This window comes from Cupressus sempervirens, chromosome 10 (assembly GCF_028749045.1).
Source record: "Cupressus sempervirens isolate cs-2001-9-10 chromosome 10, ASM2874904v1, whole genome shotgun sequence".
NCBI classification, from domain to species: Eukaryota; Viridiplantae; Streptophyta; class Pinopsida; order Cupressales; family Cupressaceae; genus Cupressus; species Cupressus sempervirens.
In genome coordinates this window covers 280,603,623-280,630,739 of record NC_143127.1, presented here as the reverse complement: position 1 = coordinate 280,630,739, position 27,117 = coordinate 280,603,623, and the positions used below count along the sequence as shown (strand labels likewise).

Here is a 27,117-nt window from a genome sequence, read left to right as displayed (position 1 = left end):
AATCTTGTGTTCTGCTGACTGGCACCTATAATAGGTGTTGGTAGGTTCAAATAAAGCACCTTCTGAGAGAAGGTTTGAGAACCAATCTGTATCTCCACAAAATCCTTGAGATCCTTGGAGAGATCAACCTTAACGCACACGCGTTTTCGAGGACAAGCATTGAAATTTTTTCCATGTTCCTTGGTAATAACTTTGCCAAGAGTATTGATAATTGACTCAATAAAAGACCAACATGGCAAAGGTAAACCTAGGAACTCAACCCACACAGGAACTCTAAACTTTTTATTGTCAGAGACAATGAAGTCTGTCGACCATCTTTGAAAAACTAGTAGGGAGGAACACATTGACCAAGGGCCATTGTTAAAAACTGCGTCTACTTGAAACGAGTTGGCAAAATAGAAAAAAAAAATCTTTAATAAGGTTTTGCACAACATCAAAGCAGACTCCATGAGGAGTTCAACTCTTGTTAACCCATTCTCAGAGCATAACTTCAAGAGGAGTCCTACTCACAAAATACCCTATCAAGGTATGTTGTTCTAACCAATCACAACTAGCATCAAATTCTTGCAAATGAAGGATAATATTAGGATTACCTCATGAAAGACCTTCAGGACAAATTTGCGAGGACGTTTGTTCAATGGAGGCGCCATGGCTTTTGGAAGTAGTAACATGAACACCAATATCAAAAATTGGGTCATTGCTGGCCGAGGCCATTATAAACTAGCCTAAAAACATGCGCACTAAATGCAGTTTGCCAGGTGTTAAACACAGAAAGAGAGCTCATATAGAGAGTCGTACGCAAAGAAACTCAAAGAACACATGAAACTCTAACAGAATGAAAAAAACTACTAAAAATGATAATATTCATAAAATACTCTATTGACTTATCCCTTGAACCTCTTAGAAGTAACAATACAATGATATTCTAAATGATATGATATGATAGATTTTAATGACGTCCACGAGACTAAAGTAGTCTATGGGACCCATGCAATCGCCCTCCCGAGTCAGGAGCCAAACTAGTCAGTTGCAAAGTTTTGGTTAACTTGTTTCTTCTTCTCTGAATTTTGATAATCAACTCCGCTGTTCTCTTCACTTGATCTTCCTCAAATAAATAGTTGAAGTCCTTGTTCTGCAGAATTTTTGTATAATCAGATCTGATGTCGTTGTAAGCCAAGCATTCCATGACAAAGTGTTGCTCTGTCTCCACTGTTCCCATATTGCAAAATAAACATATATAAATAGGATCCAAATCGAGTCATCGCTTGCATATATTAATTATCCAGCAAATTACAAAACGGTCATTATTTTGATCTTTTATTAGTAGTATCTTTAAAATTTGAATCTGAACAGATACGTGGCACAATAAAAAAACTTATCATGTCAATGAATCAGTTTTTTTGACGTTGGGGAATCATATCAAGCCGATTTCACACCTATAGAACATTTTCTTTTAAAAGCGTGCCACCTTATATAAAGAGCTTGTTAACCAGGGTTCGTCAACCCCAGTACGCTATCAACCAGGGTTTGTCTTTTAAAAGCGTGCCACCCTATATAAAGAGCTTTGCACAGAGAAATGGTGACGGAAAAAAACGAGATGGAGGCGCAGCTGAAGGTAGCTATGGCAATGTCAATTCTACGTTCTCGTTCAAAGCAGTCCCAAACTGTAAAGGATCTTCAACACTGGAAGAAAAAGGTTCTCACATTCTTTATTCTTTCATTATTATTTACTCTAGCGGAACTTTTTAGTCTAAAATTAATTCCACTTTACTTTTTAATTTTGGGTTTCTGATAATTTTCTTTGCTATATTTTTTTTTGTGAAATATGAATATCCTCTGAAGGATTTCTAAATATTTTTCTTTTCGGTATTTTAATTTGCCTCAGATTTTTTGAGGTCTCCTGAATTATGATCCTTAAATGTCAGTACGTCCAATGTCTTTATGATATATATATATATATATATATATATATATGTGACATACCGAGGCAACGCGGTATTTTCTGCAACCTTAGCATTTTACATCCGTGGCCTGTGATTAAGGTTTTCGTGGAAATAGTTGCTAAAATTGAAAAGAAAATTGCATTTAGTTTGCTAATATGCACATACTTGAAACCCTGAATCGAGTTGCACTATGCTTGAGTTTGAATATTCGAAAGGGATGGATATTTGAACTATGCGCGTTCTTTGTTTTTATCAAGATTTTGGCTATCCGCTCTGCATTATATTCCCAGCCGAGGGTTTCCACTGGCCACTAACTAAATTTCACCTAGGAGCTTATGTAAACAGTCTTGTTTTTTTCACTGGCATGTGATTTTCTAGTCGTTAATGGATTATTAATATTTTGCTGGCATTCCGTTTCATGTGTAAATGTGTTGAGACCAGTTCTGAGCTCCTATTCTAAACCTGATATGTCACGTTGGCCAATTGCCTTCACTTTTTTTGAAAGAACAATTACCTTCCTAAAATTGACTCAAAACATTCAAAAATTAGAACACCAGTTTGGCCTGTGAGAACACCTTACATAGAAGCCTGCAAGAGCATTGCTTCCATTTACAATATACTTTTTTTGTGTGCCTCATGGCCAATCTTGAGTGTAAACGTAAATGCTATTTTTGGGGTTAGGGATAAGACAAAAACCACTGTGGTGTATGAGACCCTCTTATACATTTTCTAAACTTTGTTTCCCATGGTTTTTGACCACATTTCAAAGCTTACCAGTAAAACTATCCTTTCCAATCCACCCACACTCTGGCTACGTGTTGGAAAGTGGCTATGAAAAAGCCCAGAAGCTGAGAGACAACAAGTAATATACCCTAATCTAAGTAATGAAAAAATCACCTTAAAAGATCCTTAAAAATGTCACATGAGGAACTTAGTCTAATGTGACTGGAAGACAACAAGATAAGAAATACAAAACTCCAGACCAAAGAGAGAATTAAAAAAAAGCCTTGACTCAAGTACAATGTGCACACCTTGGAAAGAGGCTATGAAAAAGCCCAAAAACTGAGAGACAACAAGTAATATCCCCTAATCTAAGTATGGAAAATTTCACCTTAAAAGATCCATACATTGTCGCATGAGGAACATAGTCTAATGTGACTGGAAGACAACAAGACAAGAAATACAAAACTCCAGACCAAAGAGAGACGATTTAAAAAGGGCCTTGAGTCAAGGACAATGTGCAGACTAAACACTGCCATCTATCCATGAACAGTTCTCAGAGTGCTTTCAGCAATTTCCAATGTCTTTAGAGCGGAAGGAACCAAACATTTAAATTAACAAATTGGCATGATCTGTTCCTTGATAAAAATAAACAGCCAGACAGCAGTTTATGGAACATGCCAATCCAAGATCAAATTTTTTGAAGATGTCAATGTTTATCCGGAAATCAGAAGGAACACCTTCTTGTCAAAGTTTATGAAGAATAAAGCCTTTCCACCAATCGAAAGTGCTGCTTTAATTTACCAGCTACATGCTTTAGCAGGGAGTAAAATCTATGGAGAGGTGCTTGTTTTACAGAAAACAAAAGACAGAAGAAACAATAAAGGCACATCATTGCCCTGTGTAAAATGCAAACTTCAATTGAGGCCAAAGAAGAAAACAAGTCAATATAAAATGCACTCCACAACAAAAAGAAAAACCAGGTGGAAAGGAAAGCGAAACAGAAATATTTAAGAGACCAAATCTTTGCGGCAAAGAATGTGAGACTTAAATGCTTACTCAAATGCTCCTGCAGAGTGAATTCTATGAAACGGCAACATTGTTGCTGTTGGCAGGGCTGTGGCAATGGCAAGGTTAAGCCATGGGTGAGAGCTAGTTTCTATAATTGAGGAGAACCTTGTCAAGTACTCCCTCAAAGGCTCTACTTCTTCCTGACCTCTTTATTCTAGCTTCACCTTACTTATTGTGTCTCATTCTTCTCAGAGCGACGATTACTTCTACTCTTTCCTTCTTCATTTGCTTTGATCATCCTTTGAGATAATTTTTATTCTACATAGTTTTTTTTCTACACCATTGATATTGTAAGAATTTTCCTTATATCAATAATAATATGGGATATGTCATTTTTTTTTAATCGTATCTGTTCAAACGAATCCCGTGTGTTATTTTCCTCAACCTGCTTGGTATAGATTGTCTCCTAATGTTTTGTATTTGTACAGTAAGATTAGTCAGTCAAAGTTGCCCAACATTTCGTTTACTTTAACCATATAAAACTTGGCTACTTTCCTTGTGTCCATTTTATGAATGCACTTGTCAAAGAGATTTACAACAGTTGCAGAAAGCACAATCCATATACATCACCATTTTGGTTGAAATCTCAAGGATAGCAACATGGAAAATCCAACCCTTCTCAATTTACAGGTTACAAGTGTCATTGTGCTTATGAGGACAAACAAAATAGAAACTTGAAGACTTCTATTAAAGACTAAACTAAAAATCTATAATTTGTCTTAGTTCTCCATTTAAGTCATTATTTGATTTTGATTGGTTCCATTTAATTTATTGTTATTTCCAAGATAATAAGCTGGACCATTTTTTTAATAATATTTTTTGCAATTACATAGGCATATTGTCAAACAATTTGTATGCTTCTGGTTTGACTATGTATATTTGTAAATTGTTTGAGGTATATGACTAACGACTATCATCATATAAGAAGCCCCATAAATTCAAATATTGATATCCACTTTAATATGCAGAATTTTTGGATAATAAAATTCATTGATAATCTTTACTTTCAATCATATGCTGTTGTCACATGTGATATCCCTTTCTTAATCAATTGACTTTGGTGGACACTTAACCTATTTAGTAGGTTCATGTAGGCTAATGTTTTGGGTTAGTGAACTTTGTAGACAATTTATCTAGTGGGATTGTAGTATCAAAGGTTTGTTCGATTTTCAACAAATATTATAAGCACAGTGCTTTTTTCTAGAGTGAATTTGGGCGAGTTCTCCAATGTTTTTTTTATTAGGTCATATATGGCTATTGACTATGTCAACTAGCTTACTATTTTTAGATATGCCGTTGGGAGTTGTAGATATCAATAATTTGTATAGTCTAGTGATTTTAAATAAAATAATGATAAATTATTATAAACTTAAATTAAAGATTTAATTTTATCACTTGGGAAAAACTCAGGAAAAGATGTGTTGGTGTCTGTTTTATGACATAGACAAACCCAAAATAAAATGCAACGGGTACTGTATTCTCTTTTGACTAAAATCTTCTATGTGCTAAACAAACGGACTATGTGATCACAAAGACGACCCCAAGGTTCCAAATGTTTGTGATTTTGCTATTTTTGAGATAGACTATTGTGGTATAATGATTTATTGGAAACCTCTAAAGGGACTTACATTGTTACTCAAGACTTTATCATTCAAATAATTTTTCCTTTGAGCTCTTTGTATCTACTTCTACCGAGATCTAAAAAAGGAAAAGGGTTAAGGGTTGAGGAAAACTATTCTAACTTTAAATGAGACCTATGAACTTTGGAGACAAGATTGCGAAAATGGAACTTGAAACCTATCCTTGCTTTACCAAATTCAACAACTCCACAAGAACGATTCAATCTTCTAAGGTATTCTAAGGATTTTCACATCATAGATATTTGCCCAACATTTGAACAATGAATAACGTGATGGAATTGAAGTTTTCTATCACAAATTTAGACTAACTTTGCACAATAGTTGAAAACATTCAACTATTAAAAGCATGGACATATTTTTTCCACAATGAGCATTCTCATTGACTCCTTCATTCAATTTAACAACTTGAAACTAAAATCTACTCTATGTGAGAGACAAGAAGCCTAGAAACTTGCAAAAGATATAAAATTCACCAACATTCGAATAATGAATTTACTTAAGAAGTGTTTTATTCAACAATCTTAGAATCTCTCCTTTTACAAATGAGAGGAGTGGGGTTTATATAGGAGTTCAAAACAGATGAAAGGCCTAGATCAATTTAAGATTGACGGTCAATACTAAGACAACTATACCCTAATTAGGGTCTCCAATGCTTATCTAATGAGAACCAATGAAAAATAAACAACTCATCCACTACTTGCTTGTGAAGTTATTGAATTTGGCAAAGCAAGGATAGGTTTGAGGTTTCATTTTTGCAATCTTGTATCTAGAGTTCATAGGTCTCATTTAGAGTTAGAATAGTTTTCCTCAATCCTTAATCCTTTTTCTTTTTTAATATGTCGGTAGAAGTAGAACCGATAATTGAATGATAAAATCTTGATTAACCATGTAAGTCCCCTTGGAGGTTTTCAACAAATCATCCCACCACAATAGTCTATCTTGAGATAGAAAAATCACATGCATTTGGAACCTTGGAGTAGTCAACATTCTCATCAAATCCTTCATTCAATCTAACAACTTGAAACTAAAATTTACTCTATGTGAAGACAAGAAACCATGCAACTTGCAAAAGATATTAAATTCACCAACATTCGAACAATGAATTTAAGAAGTGTTTCATTTTAACAATCTCTAAATCTCTCCTTTTACAAATGAGAGGAGTGGGGTTTATATAGGAGTTCAAAACAAATGCAAGGCCTAGATCAATTTAAGATTAATGGTCAAGATTAAGAGAACTATACCTTAATTAGGGTCTGCAATGGTTATCCAATGAGAACCAGTGAAAATAAATAACTCATCCAATACTTTCTTCTAGAAGAAAGCATCACTTATCCTGATGGAAGAAAAGATCAAGTTCATTGAACTTGGATGCCTTGTCATCAAATGATTGGTGGAGATGGGTGGTTGCCACCTCATCAAGTTCATTTCTTTGGCTTTGAACAATTCTTGTTTAATTTTGGGAATTTGAGATTTTGGAAAAATAAATATTTCCAAATTATAACTCTCTTGAGCATGAAATTTTCTCCTTTTTGAATGTTCTTGATGAAAGATTTTGGACTTGCTGATGTGAACTTTGAAATTTGAAAGATATCTTTGAAATCTTCCCTTGTTCGTACATCCTTCTTTTTGTCCTAAAATTCTTTGTAGGTGACGAAGTCCTTGTTGTGCTTGTTTTTTTCATTTGCAAATGTCATCTTTCTTATAGCATTGGAATTTCTTGCTTTGATCTTTTGATTCCTTGGTTATTGTAGCATCTCCTTCATCTTTGTCTTTGATTTAGTAATGGCCTTATGAATTTTGGAAATGATGAGGTCCTGTCCTTGGAAATGCATTTTCAGGTCTAATTTTAGGAAATTTCCCATGCTTAGACAATTTGAAGTCATTTTAAGATGGGAGGGCTTTTCTTGTGCTTGCGGATTTTCTCTCAACTTTTCTTGGCATATTTCACTTGAAATAGGAATTCTGCACTTCTTGAGCATATTTCATACTGGTGAATTTTGAAGCACTTAACTGAATTCATAATGCCTTCTTGACTTGATTGAATTTGATGTTGGACTTTGAATTTTCTGGACACTAATCCAATTGCAAAGCTCCTTAGTTCAAGCAAACTTCAACTTGCAACTACTAGGATTAGTGAGATAGGAATAATAGTTACATGTAAATATAACCAATAATACAAAGGAACAAAGCACACATAAATCAAACAGAAGACACAAAGATTTTAACGCAGTTCACCCAATCCCTGGGCTACGCCCACCAAACAAGTAGTATAATATTATTATCTAGTGATTTAACCTGAGTACAATCTGTAATCCCTTGCAACTCAATACCGCTGTAAGAAGCTACTAAATCATCATACCATCCTAAAATCCCTAACTCTAAGCCATTTTATACAAGAATTATGCTGATTGCAAACTTAGGGCTAGAATTGTCATCCAATAGAAAAATAAATCCAAACACCTCTTATAATAATAAAGTCATTTTTGGCCTCAAAGGTGTTGCCCCTCATCCCCCCTTGCCTAGAGCTCTACCCTATGACCCCACAAGGGGCGTTGCTCGTGGACATCATCATGCGGGTGCTGCCCTCGAACCTTCATAGAAAAAGATTGGGTGGAAATCTCACCGAAGGAAGTGGGGAAAAATTAACTCTGAGTCAGATTTAGGCTCCACATAATAACAAGAACAAGGAATCTCCTTCTTGATAGGGGTAGCCTTCACATGAGCTTGTGGAACTTACCCATGCTTAGACAAATTTCTCATCCTCCTTTCAAGGTAAATTTCATAATTATTTAGGAATTCTTCCATGTTGGAGATGAAAACTTCAGGTCTGTTCAAGAAACTTCAAACACTTAGCAATTTTATAAGCCTTCCAAACTTGTGCAAAGTTCATTTGTTTTTGTGGAATTAGCCATGCCTTCAACATATTTTCTTTGTGCAAAACTGTCAAATTTCCATCACTTGATCAAACTTCATCATGGATTGAGAAATTTCTTTGACGCTTAGCCAAATTTGTGATCATCCTCTAGGATGGACAAACTTGGCTTGGAAACAAGAATTATGAAAAACCTTCATTAGAAACAATAATTTCCATGAACCCTTGAGTAGGTTTCATGCCGATTTGAGAAATATGCTATGCTTTAGACAAGTTCTTCATGTTGGAGCAGACTTTCTACTGAAATAAGGATCTTTGAACACTTAGACCAATTTCTGATTGCTTTTCTTTTAACTTTCAAAGTCCATCTCCTCGTTCTTTCCTCTTGAATTTCGTCTATATTTTCCTCATTCTCTAGAAAAGATATTAAACAAAACTAATTAGGAGAGGATATCTTTGGTCCAAACATAAGTTGGTATACTAAAGCGGGGGGGGGGGGGGGGGGTAAATTAGTATACAATAGCATTTTTAACTTTTCCTTTTACACCACACTTTATATCAGTCGACAGGTTAGTGCTAGCTACAAATTGACTAGTCAGGACCAAGCAAAAAAATGAACACATCAATAACATCACATAATGTAGTATTTATCTCGTGGAAACCCAATTAAGGTAAAAACCATAGTGTGTGAGTTGATCCTCATGAAGCTTACACTCTTTTGAAGTACGCCCATTCAAGAGCTTATCTCTGTTAAAAGATTATGACATTGTTAGGTGCCACCCGGTTAAGAGATTTAGATAAGACCTGTGGAAGTCTTGCCCTATTAGGAGCAGCCTAGTTACAACTGTGCTCTGCTTTCTCTTGGCTCTGCAACTTCAGACACAATCACTTACATGCTTGGCATTGCTCACTCTTGCACACATTCACTCTTGTGTTGCTCAAACTCATTGGCCTCTCCTGAATACACTATCTCCTTAGCTTGTGACTTCTCTCTGTCACACATTTTCACTTTGATATCACAGTTAGCTTGGCTGTCTTGGCTCTCTGGCTAATCGATCAACAATCTAACCTTTCTCTTTAGACTCTATTTTCTATTATAGTCTTTTTTTGTTCAGCTTTGAAACCCTAATTTTCGAATTCAAAATTGGAATTCCCAATCCTACTCCTAGCTTGACTTTCTATTGCTGTCGTGCGTTGCTCTTGTCAGATGTAGTGTGTTTGTACACGAGTCACGGATGTCTCGTGTCCTCAATTTCCTTGCATTGCTGGAAATAATTCAAATTTGAATTCTTTCGACTATCCCACAATGTGACAACTCCATCACCATTAAGTGCAACGATGAGTGCACCTCTACCTACTTTGTGATGTGATAGTCACGTATATCTTGCTCCATGCTTTCCTTGCTAAATCGGCCAATCCATCCTGTATGATTACCGATCACTCTAACTTCCTTTCATGCTTGATATCCTTCAATACATTCTTACTTCACTTAGCTTTACTCTTTCTAAGTGAATAACCTTTGTCATCGCTTTTGTTGGGCTTGCCCATCACCTTTTTTTGATCACCCTTGTGAACTAGAGTCACACTTACAAGATCGACGTGCCTTGCTGGTCACGACTTTATACCGGTCTTGGTTCCTTCTATGCCTTGACATCAATGACAACATAGTCATAACTGAATGCATTGGTCATTCTATCGGTTAGTCCTTGAGCATTGAGACGGTTATGCCAATAGATATGAAATTTATGAATGCAAAGTAAGGATTTTTAAGTCTAATTCTGATTTCACTTTGCACTTTTATCCAAATTTTACCAACTTTCTAAAAATTTGCACTTTCAACCAAGAATCAGAACTGAAAGCAAGAAAAGAATTTTCTCAACACTTGGGTAAATTTATCAAATCTATCCCAAATCTGACAATTTCAGATTGAAATTCTGAAACTCCATGAAGAACTACCCTAGATACCTGTATGGAAATTCTCTTAAATCTGTTCATCAAGTTAGAAAAACCTGAACATCATCAAATATCTTGAAATAAATTGCAGCTGTGATTGAAAATTGTTCATCAACTGGTGAAAAATCCTTTCTTGACTTGCTCATATGTTAGTTTATGCTCAAAAACTCTCAAGAAATCTTTAAAAAATGAGAAAATTAAATAGAACTTGAAAGAAAACGGATTTAGCGTGAAAACATGAACAAAAATGATTGAAATCCTCAATGGCAACCATAAAAATCATCTTGAACTCTCTCTTGCTCCTGCAATCAGAAAAATCTCAAGACTTGAGCTCCATTTTCTCTCCAACTTATGAATGGGAAGAACAAAAAATCTGTTGCCTATATAGGTAATTTTCTGCCTTTCAAGAAGAAGTCAGTCCCTTGATTGTATTTTTTTCCCCCAAATTTAGGAAACTTGATTTCCAAGAAAGAGGGTGAATTCTCTTGACAAGAGTTCCTTGTTCTCATTCTTTAAAACTTGCTAATTTCATCACTTATAATTGTTGATTTTCTTAGGACCGTTGCAGATGTAATGGCACTGCCATATTTTTTGTATGTGTTTTCCAAATGAATTGATCTCTTTGAATTTGTATGAGGAATAAACCGAGAATGAGAGATGTCCCATGAAGGGACATGTCTATTAATATAATTAATATGTTACATCCCAAATTTTGCCCTAATTTTAAATTTGTTTGTAATTGTTGGATTTAACAAATTATTCTTTCATGATCATGTGAAATATGTTGTATTAACTGTTGATGAAATGGTCGGTAACCTATAACTTTTATTAGATGATTAGCAGTTGTTTGATTTAAAATAATGATTAATATGTTTTTTTTTATGAATTACTATGGAATTATTATTATGGTGAAGGTGTTTTCATGGTGATTGTAGGAGAAGATGAAGAGGGGGGAAAGCATTGCTAAATGGGATCATCGGAATGGGATGTTCGTTTAGTTTAGTCATCAGGATCGGTAGGTATGACCTTAAATTTCCTTGGAAGGGATACGATGACTTGACCATAGGATACATTATGGGACCCGCATGAGCTATTAAGAAAACAATATAGGAAAAACATAAAATAATCTAATTTAAATATAATACATACCTTATAAGATTTTTAATTATTTTTCATCATAATATTATAATAAATACTTACATACGAACACATAAATATAAAATTGAAATGGCACCAATAAATTATAATAATGTAATTTAATGATGTCACTCCATTAATATGCTTACGTGAACGTATATAAGAACATATTATAATAATTAATGAAAATTATAATCTTTTCAATTCCTCTTTTCAACTTTTCCTTATCTTTTCAAATTGAATTAATGATTGGAATTCGAATGGACTTCTTTGAAACTATTGGAAGCCGAGAAGCCACGGCTAGTATTTTATATAGAAGCCATAATAGAAGTCGTAAAATGCAACTCCCAACCTTACAATCATCTGCTATTATTTCCGTATACATTGCAACAAGCCGAGTTCCATAATATCACATTATTTTACCTATATCTGCCTGTACCCTGCTATTGTTGTATCCAACTTGATCGAATTTAGGTGTTTCAACTAAGCCGTGCAAGAGTTCCGCCTGGAAGTTGTGAGGGTGCCAAATCCAAGCCAAGGTCTTCCATAAACTAGGTTATGAAAAGCTTCCAACATTTTATTTACTGCCGTTTTCCAAAATGTAATACATATTGCAGCCTGCTAGGCATGATATATCAGTTTTAAGATAGAGATTATCATTTGTAGCACTGGTGTTGGCCACCTTCAATTTCATAGAGACTTCCATATTTGTTTTTCTATATATATATATATATATTTATTGTATCTTAGACCATCAATAAAGAAGTCGATGGTAACTTAGGGATCTCAAAATAAAACAAGAACCATCACAAACAATATGAGTATCAACAGTAATAATAATTCTGTTTCTAAACCATGACACACGTAAAATATGAGTAGTATGCTCATCCAAAGCACCTGGGAATCACTAGAAATAAGGCCACAATGGTGATGAGGTGGAAAGGGGGCAGCGAGCTCATAAATTCTAATGCACCTAGGATTCACCGGTTAATAGCCAAGAGATGGTGAAGAGGTGAAATGAACTTGCAAGGAAACAGGAATGAAATCAGATATGAATATCTTAATAATGAAATACTTAATAACTCATGCTTATCCCTGTAATGGAATCCGTTGTCAAGTCGAGTGGTGGTGATCGGGTCAATGTACCCACTGGAAATCCTTGGCCAAGGTAGTTTCTAGGCATATGTGCCATCCAATGATCACTTGATGTCCATAACATCAGTTATATAGGTACAATTGAGTGGGCACTCAAAACACCCAGTCACTTAGATGGTTGGACTGAAGAACATCTCAAGCTTGATCCCGAGGTAGGGAGGGACATTTTAATATGTTAGGATGTGTGGGGATAAGTATGGTCCGAGGTTGGGAGGTTAAGCCTATGTCAATGCTTCTTCTCTCACCAATGCCAAGACTTGCACAACTAGATAAAAGATCCTTCGATAATACTTGTATGTTTTCAATCCTCTTGCTTCTTACTTGTTAATTGTTTATCATAGATTACATATATGTTAGATAGTCATTTTACTTCAGTTAGAATAGTTAATTGTCACTGAAAGGAATATGTATATATTCAGTTAAGCATGATAACAATTTAGATAGATAGTTGTTATTGTATTTTCAGCTAAACATGGTTACGATTAGGAATGGTTAAATTGTTTACATTGAATATGTTTAGGTTTATTCTCATGATAGATAGTTGTTATCGTATTATTTTCAGCTGACCATGAAATTACAGTTAGATTAGTTAATAATCGATCTTGAATATTAATACAGTTACCTTTTGTTATTGTTAAAAGAAGTCAATGTTATGTGAAATGGAATTAGTTGCTTTTATGAAAGTTGGGGGTTGTTAGTTTTAATGTCTTAGATTTAGTTATGAAAATCCTTTTGTTACATAATATAATAGCAAACACACACATATATATATATCATTATAATTATATTAATTTCTTTATGATCTCACAGGTTTATCCTACTAAAGCTACCAAAACATCAACACTCCCTCTTAGCTAGGGAGGATAAACACATGACAATATATTAACTTAATGCAATATATGAATATCTTTGATTAGAAGATATTCAACATTTTGATATCACAATTGATATCAAGAGTCTTGGTCTCCCAGAATATGGGCATTCGATATCCACCAAGTACTCAAAAGGTTTTGATATTACATATGATATCATAAGTATTGACCTCCAAAAATATCAATGATATTCACCAAATACTCAATAAGGTTTGATATCGCATATGATATCAAGAGTAGTGGCCTCCCAGAATATAAATGATATTCACCAATTACTCAAAAATGTTTGATATCACATCTGATATCAAGAGTATTGGCCTCGCAGAATATCAATGATATTCACCAAGTACTCAAATTAAGGTTTGATATCACAACTGATATCAAGAGTATTGGCCTCTCAGAATATCAATGATATTCACCAAGTACTCTTTGAGTAATGGCCTCCCAGAATGTTGAGATGCAATACATTCACCATATACTCAATTGTTTGATCTCATAATACAAGTTATTGTAAGATCATCACCTTACAGTAACTTTTGCAAATACAAGTGACATCATTTGGAAGTCATCACTTCCTCATGATGTACACAAGGGGTAGGCCCCATTAAAAATCACATAGTCATGAGGTATATTCATGAATTACAATCCTCTTGACTGCTACAATTTAGTGATCACTGGAGAATCCATCTCAACATGGTTTACTCCCTCTAAATCAATATGATAGAGATCACCGAAGGTTGACTGAATCTTATTTTCTATCTGCTTCCTCGCTTTTAAGGTTGCTTGAAATGTCACCCTCCCTTTGAATCTCAATCTCCCTCTTCTTGCAAAAATATTCTCAAAGGAAAAGATCAAGGCAAATAACTCATATATAGAAACACAAATAATGAGTAGAAAAATGTAATACTCAATAATAATAATTACTTATCTCGTGTAGAAAAAGAATGATGCTAGAATGATGAATCCCCTTAGGATTTGAGATTGGTCTTAGTTAAGAGAGTTCCTCCTCATTGGAACTCTATATCACATACTCTCATTTTCTCACTTCCTTTTGATTCACTTATATTTTTATATCTTTATTGTAACTTTTCATGATAGTGACTTTTCAAAAATCATGCCTCTTTATTATATCAATACTAAACATTATTTATATAACTTATTTATGTTGACAAATCCATTATATTGATTTACCATTCATATATACATATAATCATAACAATAACATTTAAATGCCCAAACAATTTGGGTTGCTCTTACCTATGTACTTACCTCCGATTGATGGTTATTGGTGGCATCCACGTGCCTTTGCCCATCTCCTCCATTTTGTATGTTGAGTGGGTCCATATTGGTCACAGCGGTTGCGTTAGAAGATTTAATATCATCTTCGTACCGTGCATTCAATACACCATTTTTTGTTCGAAATTTAATAGCCGATCACCCTTTTCCACTATACTAGCTTTTTGTGCTTTGTATTTTTCATTTTTATTGCAAATGTTAAATATAGTAATGGGTCACACTAATAAAATGATGCTTTCTTCATATATTTGTACGGTGGGTACTAACAAATTCTTAAAATATGATTTTCCTTATCACTTTTGTAATTTCAGATTTTGCTACTGCGTTTTGTATTACATGATTAGTGCTTCCAAGTCTTTTAGTCGCTGCTATAGAAACTATCTGACTATCGGTATCTTTTGGAGAAACTATAGTATATAGCACTAAACTATTGTGTACTATTGTTTATTGTTCGAGAATGGTGAGAGTTTTGGCTCATGCACCAATGGCGTTCGTGTTCTGGGCGGATGTTGAATGCCAAATTGAATCTAAAAAAAGGGTGTCATCGAGACATTGAAAAATTGCAAAAGCCCCCTAACTCTGTGAATGTCGTTGTAGAGGAATTGCGTGTGGGTGCTTAAATGAGATGAGCCAGATCAACAACTCAATGACGAATTTGTCATTTCAAGTCCACAATGACCAGATCTAACTATATGTACATGCTGTGATGACAATCTGCTCGCCTATATCAGATCAACTTGGCATGAATGGGAGGGCCGTGTTGGCAAGGGTCAATGCACGGTTTACCAAATCTCCTGTCATCTGAAGGTTACAACAATTTGTGCGATGCTCGATGTGATGATGAGGGTGTTTTCCAAGTTTGCAGATCAATGTATGCTCTAATCATCTTGACTCGTAAATGGAACTATTAGAGGTCGTCATTCACTACAGATTTGTACAAATAGCCATATGAACAATATTTATATTCTCTCTAATCAACCTTGATTCGATTTACATCTGCAACCTGGCTCTGATACCATGTTTATTTTCTTAGGACCGTTGCGGATGTAATAACACTGCCATATTTTTGGTATGTGTTTTCCAAATGTATTCATCTCTTTGAATTTGTATGAGGAATAAACCGAGAAGAAACATGTCCTATGAAGGGACATGTCTATTAATATAATAGCAAACTTATATATATATATATCATTATAATTATATTAATTTCTCTATGATCTCACAGGTTTATCCTACTAAAGCTACCAAAACATCAACAATAATATCCATTAATGAGATGGGATTCTTTGGGTAAGAATTTCTTTTGTAATGATCTTCTTTTTCATTTTTTCCTTATTTTCAAAATTTTATCCTATTTTTCATGGTTCAAACTTCTAGAAGAAAGCACTTTATTGTAATGTTCTTATCATAAAATAAATAATTAATCAAACCTTTGTTTATGGGCCGATTGATTTTGTATATCTCAGACCCATTTTTATTTAATTGCTTCTGTAGGTGTGGTTGTCGGCTATCTTTGTAAACCCTCGAGAAGTTCCTCCAACAGGTATTTAAGCATGACACGTAGGTAGTAGTTGGTATGTGATTTAGATTATTTCTTTGTATTGCAAATTCTTATTGGAGTTCAGTATTGTTTGTCATTTCAGAAGTGAAGGATCTTCCCTACTTTCGTCTTACAGTTTTAGTGGAAGTCAACCCTCACCCTATTTCGTCCATTGCATTTCTTGCTTTGGTCTAGCAAATCCAAAACACTATTTTCGTTTGGAATATATCTATATCTATCGGTTGTTATCTCAATATAGTTTAGTGTCTTCTTTACTATTTCCTTGAAGTTGACAATTCCATTCTGGAGGACTTAGCTGCAGTGAATTGGAAGAACAACACTGCATTGCATCACATTTGTCACCATACGACCTCTTACTCACCATTCACCTCATTTCTGTCACCATACGACATCTTCCCCTCCTCACCGTATGACCTCCTAGTCACCACCGTAGGGCCCCCAATCACTACCTTACGACCACCCAATCACCTCGTACGATCTTCTCAGTTCCAGCCATACAACCTTCAATCTCAACTGTACGGCCCCCTTGTCTCAACTGAATGAACCATTCAACGTTCACCTACGGCCTATCAGTTACTACCATACAGCTCAAACATTCCTCTCTCTAGGTCGTACATTGCCTCCAGTGGGCTCCCTCCCTTACAATGCCTTCTAAATAAGATGAAATTGGGTATTCAGAGGAGTCACATCTTCAACCAAGGCACTCTTGAAAGTGAAGTCCGATAAGGGTAAAGGGCGAATTCAATTGTTGAGCGTCTCCTGGCAACATTGTTGCATTTTCTCACCCATATACTAATAGCCCTTTGAGTTCTTTGGGAAGACAGAGATATTCCTGAAGATCTCAACAAATTTAGGCTTTGTATGTGTGTCGCAATTCATTTTAGTCATGCTTTGCATGCATCTAAGTTATTTGATTCAAACATATTTGCATTGTCTATGTGGTATAGGTAGTTTAGGTAACCTATTTTTAAATAGGGAAGGATATATTTAACTTATTTCATTTTATAGTGTGTAAAACTAAGTTATTAGCTCAAGTGTAGGTATGCAAATATGATTTGTGGATGTGTGAAATATTTTTTAGAGGGTTGGATGCATTTGGGTACGTATGTGTGTGTATATATATGTATTATAAATCATAGTTCCATGATCTCAGACTCGCTTATGACTTGCAAGGTCAACTCGACCTGTAACTTGACAATAACTCGACTATGCCTCAACAAGATGAAAAATAGAGATGTTTCACGATTTAAAACTTGTTTCATGCACCCAGTATTGAATGAAGTTTAAAAACACTACAACATCATCAATATAAGCTAATATGATTACATACATAAACATACATCCATCATGTAAGTACAAACATAAATTTTAGCTTAATGAAATTGAAAACAAAGATATGCAAAATTATAAATATTGTCAAAGGTAAATAAAATCCATGAAATCCATGACATCTAATATTCCCAAACATGTGTAAATTTTAAACAAAACAACTCTATGGCTCAGGCTCTAGCTTAGCCTCAACCTCAGCCTCAGAGTAGTCTATCGGCCTCGTACAAATGCATTTGAGGTTAGAGGTGCCACTTTGATCAACATCAATTGCACTAGCAGTTGATCATGCTCTATCCTCCACCTTTGGTATGCCACAACCTTAGCCTCCCTGTTTGCCTGGTCAACCCACTCATGGCTTTCCTTAGTGAAGACAACATCGGTAGACTTAGTGAGCCAGTCAGACTTTGGATTGATCTCTGCTAGAGTGATCGGAGAGGAGTCAGTGTCCAAAACATGTCTGAGCCTAAGACGAAGGTTGTAATGAACGAAGGCAAGATCATTTAACCTCTCTTCAAACATTCTATTACACCTCTTCAAGTGGATGTTCTCGGACATGGACCAATTGTGCTCACATCTAGAAGCACTGTATGATTGACTCTAAATACAAATGGCAAGTTTTTGAAGGTTTGGGGTTATAGGTCTAGACATTTGTCACCATCTATCTGAAATAACGAAAAGAAGAAAAATCAATCTCATTTCCAATTTTAAGGATAGATTATAAAATCAAAATGCATAAGCCATAAGTTATAAACTTAAGAATCCAAAGTTTAACATATATTTCTACCTGTCAGCAATTCTTTTCAAGCGTCTTTGCACATCTTGCTTGTGAAAATCACCCCTTGTTCATTATTATATGATACATCTCTTGTACTCTAGATGTGCTAGTCATATTTTGCATCACTATGTATAGGCCACTAAGAACCTCCTCATTCGCCTTGACGTTATCATGGAAATGAAATGATGGATTGAGGAAATAAGCCGTTGCATAGATGGGCCTGTGAAGCTGGTTTTTCCATCTTCTATGAATGATCTCCCAAATGGGGCCATACTTATTCTCAACTCCTGCTTACTTGCATCTAATATCCTCCTTGTCCCTATCCATGCCCTCATATATGCAGAGCCCAGAGAGGGCTTCTCCCCATCAACTCCTCATAGGAGAACTATAAGGGGCTTAGTGACTTGCATATAATGATTAAAAAAACAAATAAGTGACAAGTGCACATAAAAAAATTAAAATAAGAAAAATTACAAAGTTTCAAATGACATATATATATATATATATTCCATTTTTACCTCCATAATCTCTACAGAAGGGGTCCAAAAACTTGGCTCATCAAAAAATACAATTTGCTACATCCATTCCTGCAGTAGTTGCAGATGGGATGAGACAATCCACTTCTCACCAATGAACATGCATTTCAAAGCAACAAGGATTTGTAAGGAAATTCGAGGCAAATCTTGGGATACGAGGACAAGCCAACTCCTTTTGCCTGGGATATTGCCTCATCATGCTAAGGACCAATGAATGATTGTAGATGAATTTGCAAATGTTCTTGGCCTTGTCAACACATGGTTTGACCCAATCAAGCTTTCTTATATCCTCTAACATGAGGTCAAGGCAATGGGCTGCACATGGAGACCAGATATTTTTTGGGTGCATCTTTGCCAAAAGTTTGCTTGCAGCAATTTTAAATTAACTAGAAACTTAGATTTGCTCAGAATATCTTAAATAAATTCATAGATGCTTCTTAATGAAACCTTTAAAAATTAAAATTTTACCCGTAACAACATAACTTGCTGCAGTATACATCACCATATGCACCACATGTTCTTTCCCCCACCTCATGTATAGCTTCCTCAATAACCTCACATAAGTATTTGGCATGCATTGCATGTGAGGGAGCATCAGTAGATTTCAAGAGCATGGTGGACCCTGTAAGTAAAGAAAAATAAATATCAATTATCATGGATCAATCAGCAAATCAAAATATAAATTAAATTATTCACTACATTTAGGAAGTAGAATATTAATCACCTCTATAGGAAATGAGAAAATATAGGAGTGTCCTATGCTTCCCATCTGTCCAACCATTTGTCATAATGGTGCAACCCTTTTGGCTTCAAGATTGTCTATGGTTATCTAGCTCAAGCTTCATACCACGAACCATTTCTAACAAGAGAGGGGTACTTAACAACAGTACGAGCTTTAAAGCCCGCCCCACAAATGGTCATGATATCTATCATGCCTTGCCAATAAGGAGATCGATCACAAATAAATTATGATTAATCTTTAGACAAAGCAAAGTTCAACTTCAAACTCTAAATTTTCAAATTTAATTTTAAACGTAAAGCAATCAAATAAGAAAAAATTACCCGACTGCAACAAATGCAATGTTACAAAATTACCAAAACTTGCATATTTGTTTTTGTACAACATAATGGACCTCCTTGTTCCAACCCTTGCTCTCAAGCGAGGACTATGCACTAGGAGTAGTGCATGGCACAAAGTAATTGCCCAACTTTGATTTCCAGACTCTAGGGGCCAAGTGTAAGAGTGCCACTAAAAGGAACAGCAATAGAAGCACCAACACTAGTACTAAGATGAAAGGAACGCATGGAAGCTCCTTCTCCAATGTAGATTGCAGATGTGAACGTGGATGCAGTTGCGACTGTGGATGAATGAGAGCCAATAACTTTTAACTCTTCATGTTGCCTCTTTGTAGTTTTCTTTTCTTCGAGATGCATTTTTAATCGAACATAACAAAAATGAATTGCCTCAGGAGTTGCTAATAAACATGGATCAACATCATTCCTAGGTATCCCTACAACATGGTATGTAAACCTATTGATGCCACTATGAAAATTTTCTTTACAAAGCATGCATTTCATTTGGTTTTTTAGTCTACTAGTAACTCTTCAATATATTTCGAAGATTTACGTTTTGGAGGATAGCTGGGATGGGATGAGACTAATGGGTAGTGTGGAATAGAATGGTTTGATTGGAAGCATCTTTCTTAATATACATCTCGATCGACCCAAATATAGAAAGAAAGTTGCCCTCGCGCGAGTGCCTCCTTGAGCATTTTGAAGAATTAATGTTTTCAAAACTTGAAGGCTGCTGCAATAAGACAAAATTGCAAAGAAAATTTCAAATTTGTGCATTGCATAATGCATTTTAGAGAAATCAGAAAAATACATGTTTGCATTCTTTTCTAAAAAACTCAAGGGTTTGATATTGTTCTACTTCTCTCATTGAAGTATGCAATTCATATTTTAATCAAACACATTCAAGGTTTGGAAAGTTAATATTTCAAAAATTTTAAAACAAATGAAAAATGCATAAACATTCAAAAAAATCCCAACAAAATCTACGAGATTTACTACTTACCTTTTTAAAATGAGTTGAGAAGTCTTGCTATGGCCTATTTGATGCTCTCAATGCAAATCTATGGCCTTCCCAATGTAATTTGTAGTCTCCTTGATGCTCTTCTTCACTGCTGGTTGCAAACCTATGGCTTTTTTTTTCTTCCTCTCTCTCACTTTTCCTCTCTTCCCATAACAAGCAATTAAAAATGGTTTTATGGCAAATTAGAAGTCATGTGTCAAAAAAAAGAAAAGTAAAAAGTGATTTTCTATGTTTTTACTGGCAACAAAATGATGCCGCCAGCTAGGTCATGGCCTACGGACCTGATGGGTCATGGCATGACCAGCTGGGTTATGAAAACCTGCCACGCATTGCTAAGCCTGTGGGTAATCATTAGTTGCATAACTCGCCGTGGGTTCAAGAATGCTATTCTATATACACAAAATAAGAGAAATATACAAAATTGTAAAACTAATCATTTCATAGTATGATACTTCCTCTCTCTCACTTTTTCTCTCTTCTTCCCATAACAAGCAATTAAAAATGCTTTTAGGGCAAATTAGAAGGCATATGTCAAAAAAAAGAAAGTAAAAAATGATTTTTTTTGTTTTTACTGGCAACAAAATGATACCGCTAGCTAGTTCATGGCCATGACCCACTGGGTTATAAAAATTTGCCATGCATTGCTAAGCTTGTGGGTCATCATTACTTGCATAACTCACCGTGGGTTCAAGAACACTATTCTATATACAAAAAAAAAAGAGAAATATACATAAATGTAAAACTAAATCATTTCATATTATGATATTTCATCATTGATCAATGCCAAATACCAAAGACAAATGTTAAATGCCAATTGATAGTTGAAAAATATTCAAATAAGCCATATCAATGATATCATATATGTGTATGTTCACAATTCCAATGACAATACAATTAATGAATTACATAATGTAGTTCATGAATCATTATTCAATGTTCATCATTCATCAAAAGGATTATTAAAGTAATTGTCTATTAGATTTTCAGTTGTAAGTTTAAGATCATTATCATTATTTGAACCTAAAGCGGTTCCACTTGCACTAGATGAACCATGTGGTATGACATCATCATCATCCATTGTGGTTCTAGCAGGATCTTGAATGGTTGCTTTCAAGTTAGTAGACTCAAATGCTACATCTAGAGCTTCCCTGCCCCTAGCTTGTCTTGGGGATCTTTATGTGACAAAAGTCATACATTGGAATGAATATACACCAAGTCTTCAACTCTTTTTGCAACCAATTGGTTATGCTTCATTGAGTGGATAAAGGAGTATGTACTCCAATTCCATTCAGTGACAATAATTTGCAACACAAAGAGAAAGCTAACAAAAAAAAATGAAAGAAAAATTCAAGAATGTGAAGTGTTAAATTTGAATACAAGTGGCAAAAAAAAAGAAAGAAAGCTTGAGAGGATCTTGATTGCAAGAGGTTGAAGGTACATATAATCTTGATCATGGACATATGGGTACCACCATGTAGTAGCATCCATTTTGGATTGGTCTTTGACAATACAAGGGGTATGATTGCTTCCGGAGACAAACAAGCAAAATTTATCCTAACACTGGTCTCCACTTTTGGGTCATTGTAGATTCTATTAGAATTGTACTGTTTCTATAATGGTCGTCTTAGTTAATCTTGGTTTATTAGGTAGTTTCTATTTCAATCATTAGTTCACGATTGTTCCTTTTAGAAACATTGTCTTTGTAAATCAATATAAGGAGCTTTCATCTCCTTTGTTCAATACAACAACAACATCGATTTATCATAACATGGTATCATATTATGTCGATGAGATTTTATAAAATTTGGTGGATTTTATAAGAAAAATTTGAGCCTCTTTTGATCTGGATTTTTTTTCCAAAAATTTGTTTTTGATTTTTAAAAATAAATATCGTTAGAAATATTTTATGAAACCTTTGTAGTTTGTCATTGAGGATTTTTGCTCGAAATCACTTGTCTGGTTAAGGATTTTGATCTCGCAATTTCTTAGTTTCAGCAGGTCTTTGATTTTTTAGGGTGGCATGTACTTGCACGTTTGTTGCATGTGCTTACATGTGTTGGCTTACCATGCGAAGTCTCATGTTTTGACGCCCTTAAAAGTTTTTGATGGGTTTTCATAAAATTTTCCCATTAAATATTCTGATGAGTTTTTATAAATTTCCCTTAAAAAATTCTGATGGGTTTTAATAATTTTTCCCTCAAAAAATTTCTAGTTCTTTAATTTGCAAAATTGCATGGAATTCCTTTGTGGGTTTATAATTTTTTCCTCAAAAATTATCTAGTGGGTTTTACCAATTTTTGTTAAGAAAAGGAAGCTTTGTTTTGTTTGGTTTTGATTGATTTTTCACCTAAAAAATCATGTTGAGTTTTGATGAAATTTTCATCTCAAAAATCGTGTTTGGTTTTCCTGATTTTTCTCATAGAAAATTACGCCTTTTTGCAGTTTTTTTTGGGGCATCTTGCTCATCTGCAAAGTTTAGAGGGTTTGTCAATTTTTCCTTAAAACCGTGCTAGTTGTTCTCAATGTTTGTCTCTGTTTGTAGGGAAGAGTAGCTCCGTTATCCAACATCAGGTTGGATATTTTATGATGATTTTTGGTTAGATGTTTTGCTGATTCTGAGAGTGTTAGTGGCCTACTTATCTCAATGGTAGGCTCTTGTCTCGTTTTGCAAAGAATTATGAAGAAGGGGACATCCTTCTCTTTTCTTTTATGGACAAATTTTGGCTTCTTGATCATAAACATTTTGCAGATTTGGAGAGGGTCTCAACAACAACAAAATGTTTTTTAGAATTTGTGATCAAAAAACAACTGTTAGACAATGACTATTAAGGGAGGTTATTAGAATATTGTAATGTTTCTTGATGGTCATCTTAGTTAGTCTTTAGTTTATTAGGTAGTTTCTATTTCTGTCATTAGTTCATGATTGTTTCTTTTAGAAACATCGTCTTTGTAAATTTATATGAGGAGCTTTCATCTCCTTTATTTAATACAACTACAAAAACATCAATTTATCATAACATATTCTACTAAATGCCCACGTGTACCCATTAGCAACTTCAAGATGTCTATATGGTGGTACTCTTCAAGGGATAGGAAGTACAAAATTGCTATAGTACCTCAGAGATAGGGCGTATGCAAGGAGGTGCAATGGTGTGATCATCTTGGTCCAATAATGAAGAATGATCGCTTCTATCCTTTTGTAGAAGGTTTCTTCAGGATCATTCTCCCTCTTTTGCATTACCACTTTCATTTTCTCCAACATTATGTCCATGTTGTCATAGACATCCCCTAGGCATGGTGCATCTATATCAGAATAACTAAGAATAGAAATGATAGGTTCGATGAATTCAAATACATATTCCACACAAACCCATCAATCATCATCCAAGATCAATAAGCTGACCTTTTAGGCCCTCTTTGAATTTGACTACTTCCATAAACCCCATCGGTTACTAATAACCATTTGACTTAATGCCTTTTTCACCATCACGAGTTCTCTTAGAACAATCGTATGAGACCCAAATTGGGTCTCACCAACCTAAGAACATACTATTAGTAAGTTAATAACATATTTAAACTATGTAAGTAACACAAAATAATATTTTATTCAACTATGAGAAACACAACATAAATGAAAATAAATCAAATTTACCTTCAACAATTCTAATCTTGGGAAAGTTTTGAAAATTGCTTGTGACATATGGTGGTTCATCACAAACATTGGGATCTCCTCGGCCTCTTGGTATATTTCTTTCACCCACTCTACTTGGGTGCCAATTGCTTGCTTCACCAAATTGAGACAATGTATGGTGCATTGCGTCCAAAAAATGTGCTCATATCTTACCTCAACCAAAGTGCTCATATCTTACCTCACCAAAGCGCTTGCAGCCTTGAGTTTTTTATTGTCTGTAATTACATGGACCACAGTTTCATTACCCATCATCTTTATGTAGTCAATGAGAATCCTAGAAATTAACTCTGCATCTTTGACTTCCTCTTTACAATTGACTGCTCTCAAAGACATTGCCCCCTTGGGGTGCCATAGTAACGTTTATCAATGTATAGTTTTTGCAATCTTTCCATCCATCGGAAACAATAGATATGCTTGCTTCAATCCAAGAATCTCTAATTGGTTTCTGTTGGGCCTCTACAGATTTTTGCTTTCTTTGCAATGAGGTGGTGCATACCTTTTCATACACAAAATGTGAAACCAGAAGGTGCACTATTTATTGCTGACACCATGTCTCGCTAATATGGTGACCTTATCAAATTGAATGAAAGATCATTGCCATAGAGGCAACGTACAATTTTTTCTTCAGCAATATCTTTTGCATTTTCCATTTTCAATGCCCTCTCTGATGGACTACTCTTGTAGGTGAGGATATCTTCTTCATCTTTGTATCAAGAAGAGCATAGGCAATGAATAATGTCTGAATGCCACAAATTTTTGAGATGTTAATTTCATTTTTTTCTTTCTTGAAGCATAAGCACTTTGTTTTCCTTTTGCAACCAATTTGTCAGTATCTTCTTTTCTTTTATAAATTTCGCTATTTCTACAAAAGATGACTCCTTATTTAGGCATTCCCACATATTAATCCCTTTACCGCTAGGGCTCATAAAATGAATTTTCACTCGGTGTTAAGAGCTATTACATTGTACATTACAAAAAATAGATTCTAAACTAAATCCCCCACCTTTAGGAACTTGTGAAATTCTTGTGGTATGTCTCTATAAAGGAGATTCTTTATCAATTTTGAATTTTTGACTAACTTTCACACCCACTAAACATTGACTATTAGCCACTGTTGCAATCTATAAAAATAATGAAAAAACATACTTGAAACACTTCTTCACAAACTTGAAAAAATCCATCAAAAACTTGAAAGTTCATTAGAAGACTAAAGAATAGGGTTTAAATGCTTACCTTAGACACTTAAATATTCTTTGTGGAAGCTTTTTGGCTCTCCACAATGGATCTCCTTCAAAAATAATCACCTCCCTCCAAAATGCCAAAATGGAGGGAAATATGTGAGAGCAGAATAAGAGGTAAAATAGTGTTTTTTTAAGGTCTTAAGGGCCATTTTGGGGTTGAGGAATTTTTTTTAAAAGACCACTTTTTATAAAGCTTTTAATTAATTTTTTTCTTTCCTTCGCGCAGTTGTGCATGGATGCACTCGAGTGTGGGTTGGGCGCACATATGGTGCACGCCCAGCCCTGCAGGTGTGCCTAGATGCACGGGGCTGCACATCTTGGCACACCCATAGGGCGGGGTGCAAATCCATACCTGGTGCGGGCTTGCAGGATGCAAACCCTGCATCGTAGGTGTAATAATTTGTATTTTCAAATCGTAGAGTCTAGGATTGGTTTAGTTTTTCATGGAGCTGGCTCGCAAAATCTGAAGAGAGACATATCCTCATACATTTTTCCAATTTGTGTTGTCTCAAAAGGGAGAACTGAACTGCGAAAACTAGATTGAATGAAAAAGATCTTTTTAAACATGCAAGACAAGTAAGTTTCTAAATTATGTTTTCTCATATTATTTATATTTCAGGTGATAGTTTGAATAGATTCCAAATATAGTAACTAAGTTTTTTTTCATCTCTTTGTGAAGATTCAATTTTCTAAGAGATAATGCATTTTATGATTTACAACATTATGAAAATTATTGGGCTGGTCATAATCCATTGGCAGTGATTTTCTTCTCACCATGTTGTTGCTGTTTTTATACATTTTATATAGTCTCTCAACTCTTCTCTTTGTTCTACTTGTAAAAAATGATTTGGGATAAGGTACAGTTAAGAGGTTGTTTTGTTACATTATATGTAGTCTCACAACATTTAATTTTGTTCTAACTGTTAAAATTTGAATGGTAAGGGATAGAGTATAATTAGAGTTTGGAAGAATATGTTGATTGTACAATTAAGTGTGTATCTTTTTTCAAACTAACTCTTATGAATTACACTCTGTTGTGGAATGGAGTCATCCTTTTTGTTTTCTCAGCTATAATATATCAGAAGAGATGGAAACACTTTTGCAAAAGAAAATTTAGTGACACTAATCATCTTGTTTACTTTTTCAGGCAAAAGAGCGGAAGGAGGAATTGGTAAAGCTCAAGAATGATATTAAGGAAATAAAAGGTGTGAACAGTAAGCTTGTTTGTAA

General features: G+C 34.8%; 1 protein-coding gene across 2 annotated transcripts in view; it reads left to right on the top strand.

The window, feature by feature from the left end:
- The first annotated feature begins 1,453 nt into the window (after positions 1-1,453).
- The window catches only part of MPS1 (multipolar spindle 1), a 286,168-nt gene continuing 260,504 nt past the window's right edge, over positions 1,454-27,117 (top strand). The window contains exons 1-2 of one of the 2 annotated variants that reach the window (XM_089805387.1): positions 1,454-1,696; positions 27,035-27,092. In XM_089805387.1, coding sequence (XP_089661513.1) covers positions 1,577-1,696; positions 27,035-27,092 — 178 coding nt within the window. In that variant the 5' untranslated portion in view covers positions 1,454-1,576. The remainder of the gene's footprint in view (positions 1,697-27,034; positions 27,093-27,117) is intronic. The other variant, XM_089805386.1, reaches the window with a different exon arrangement.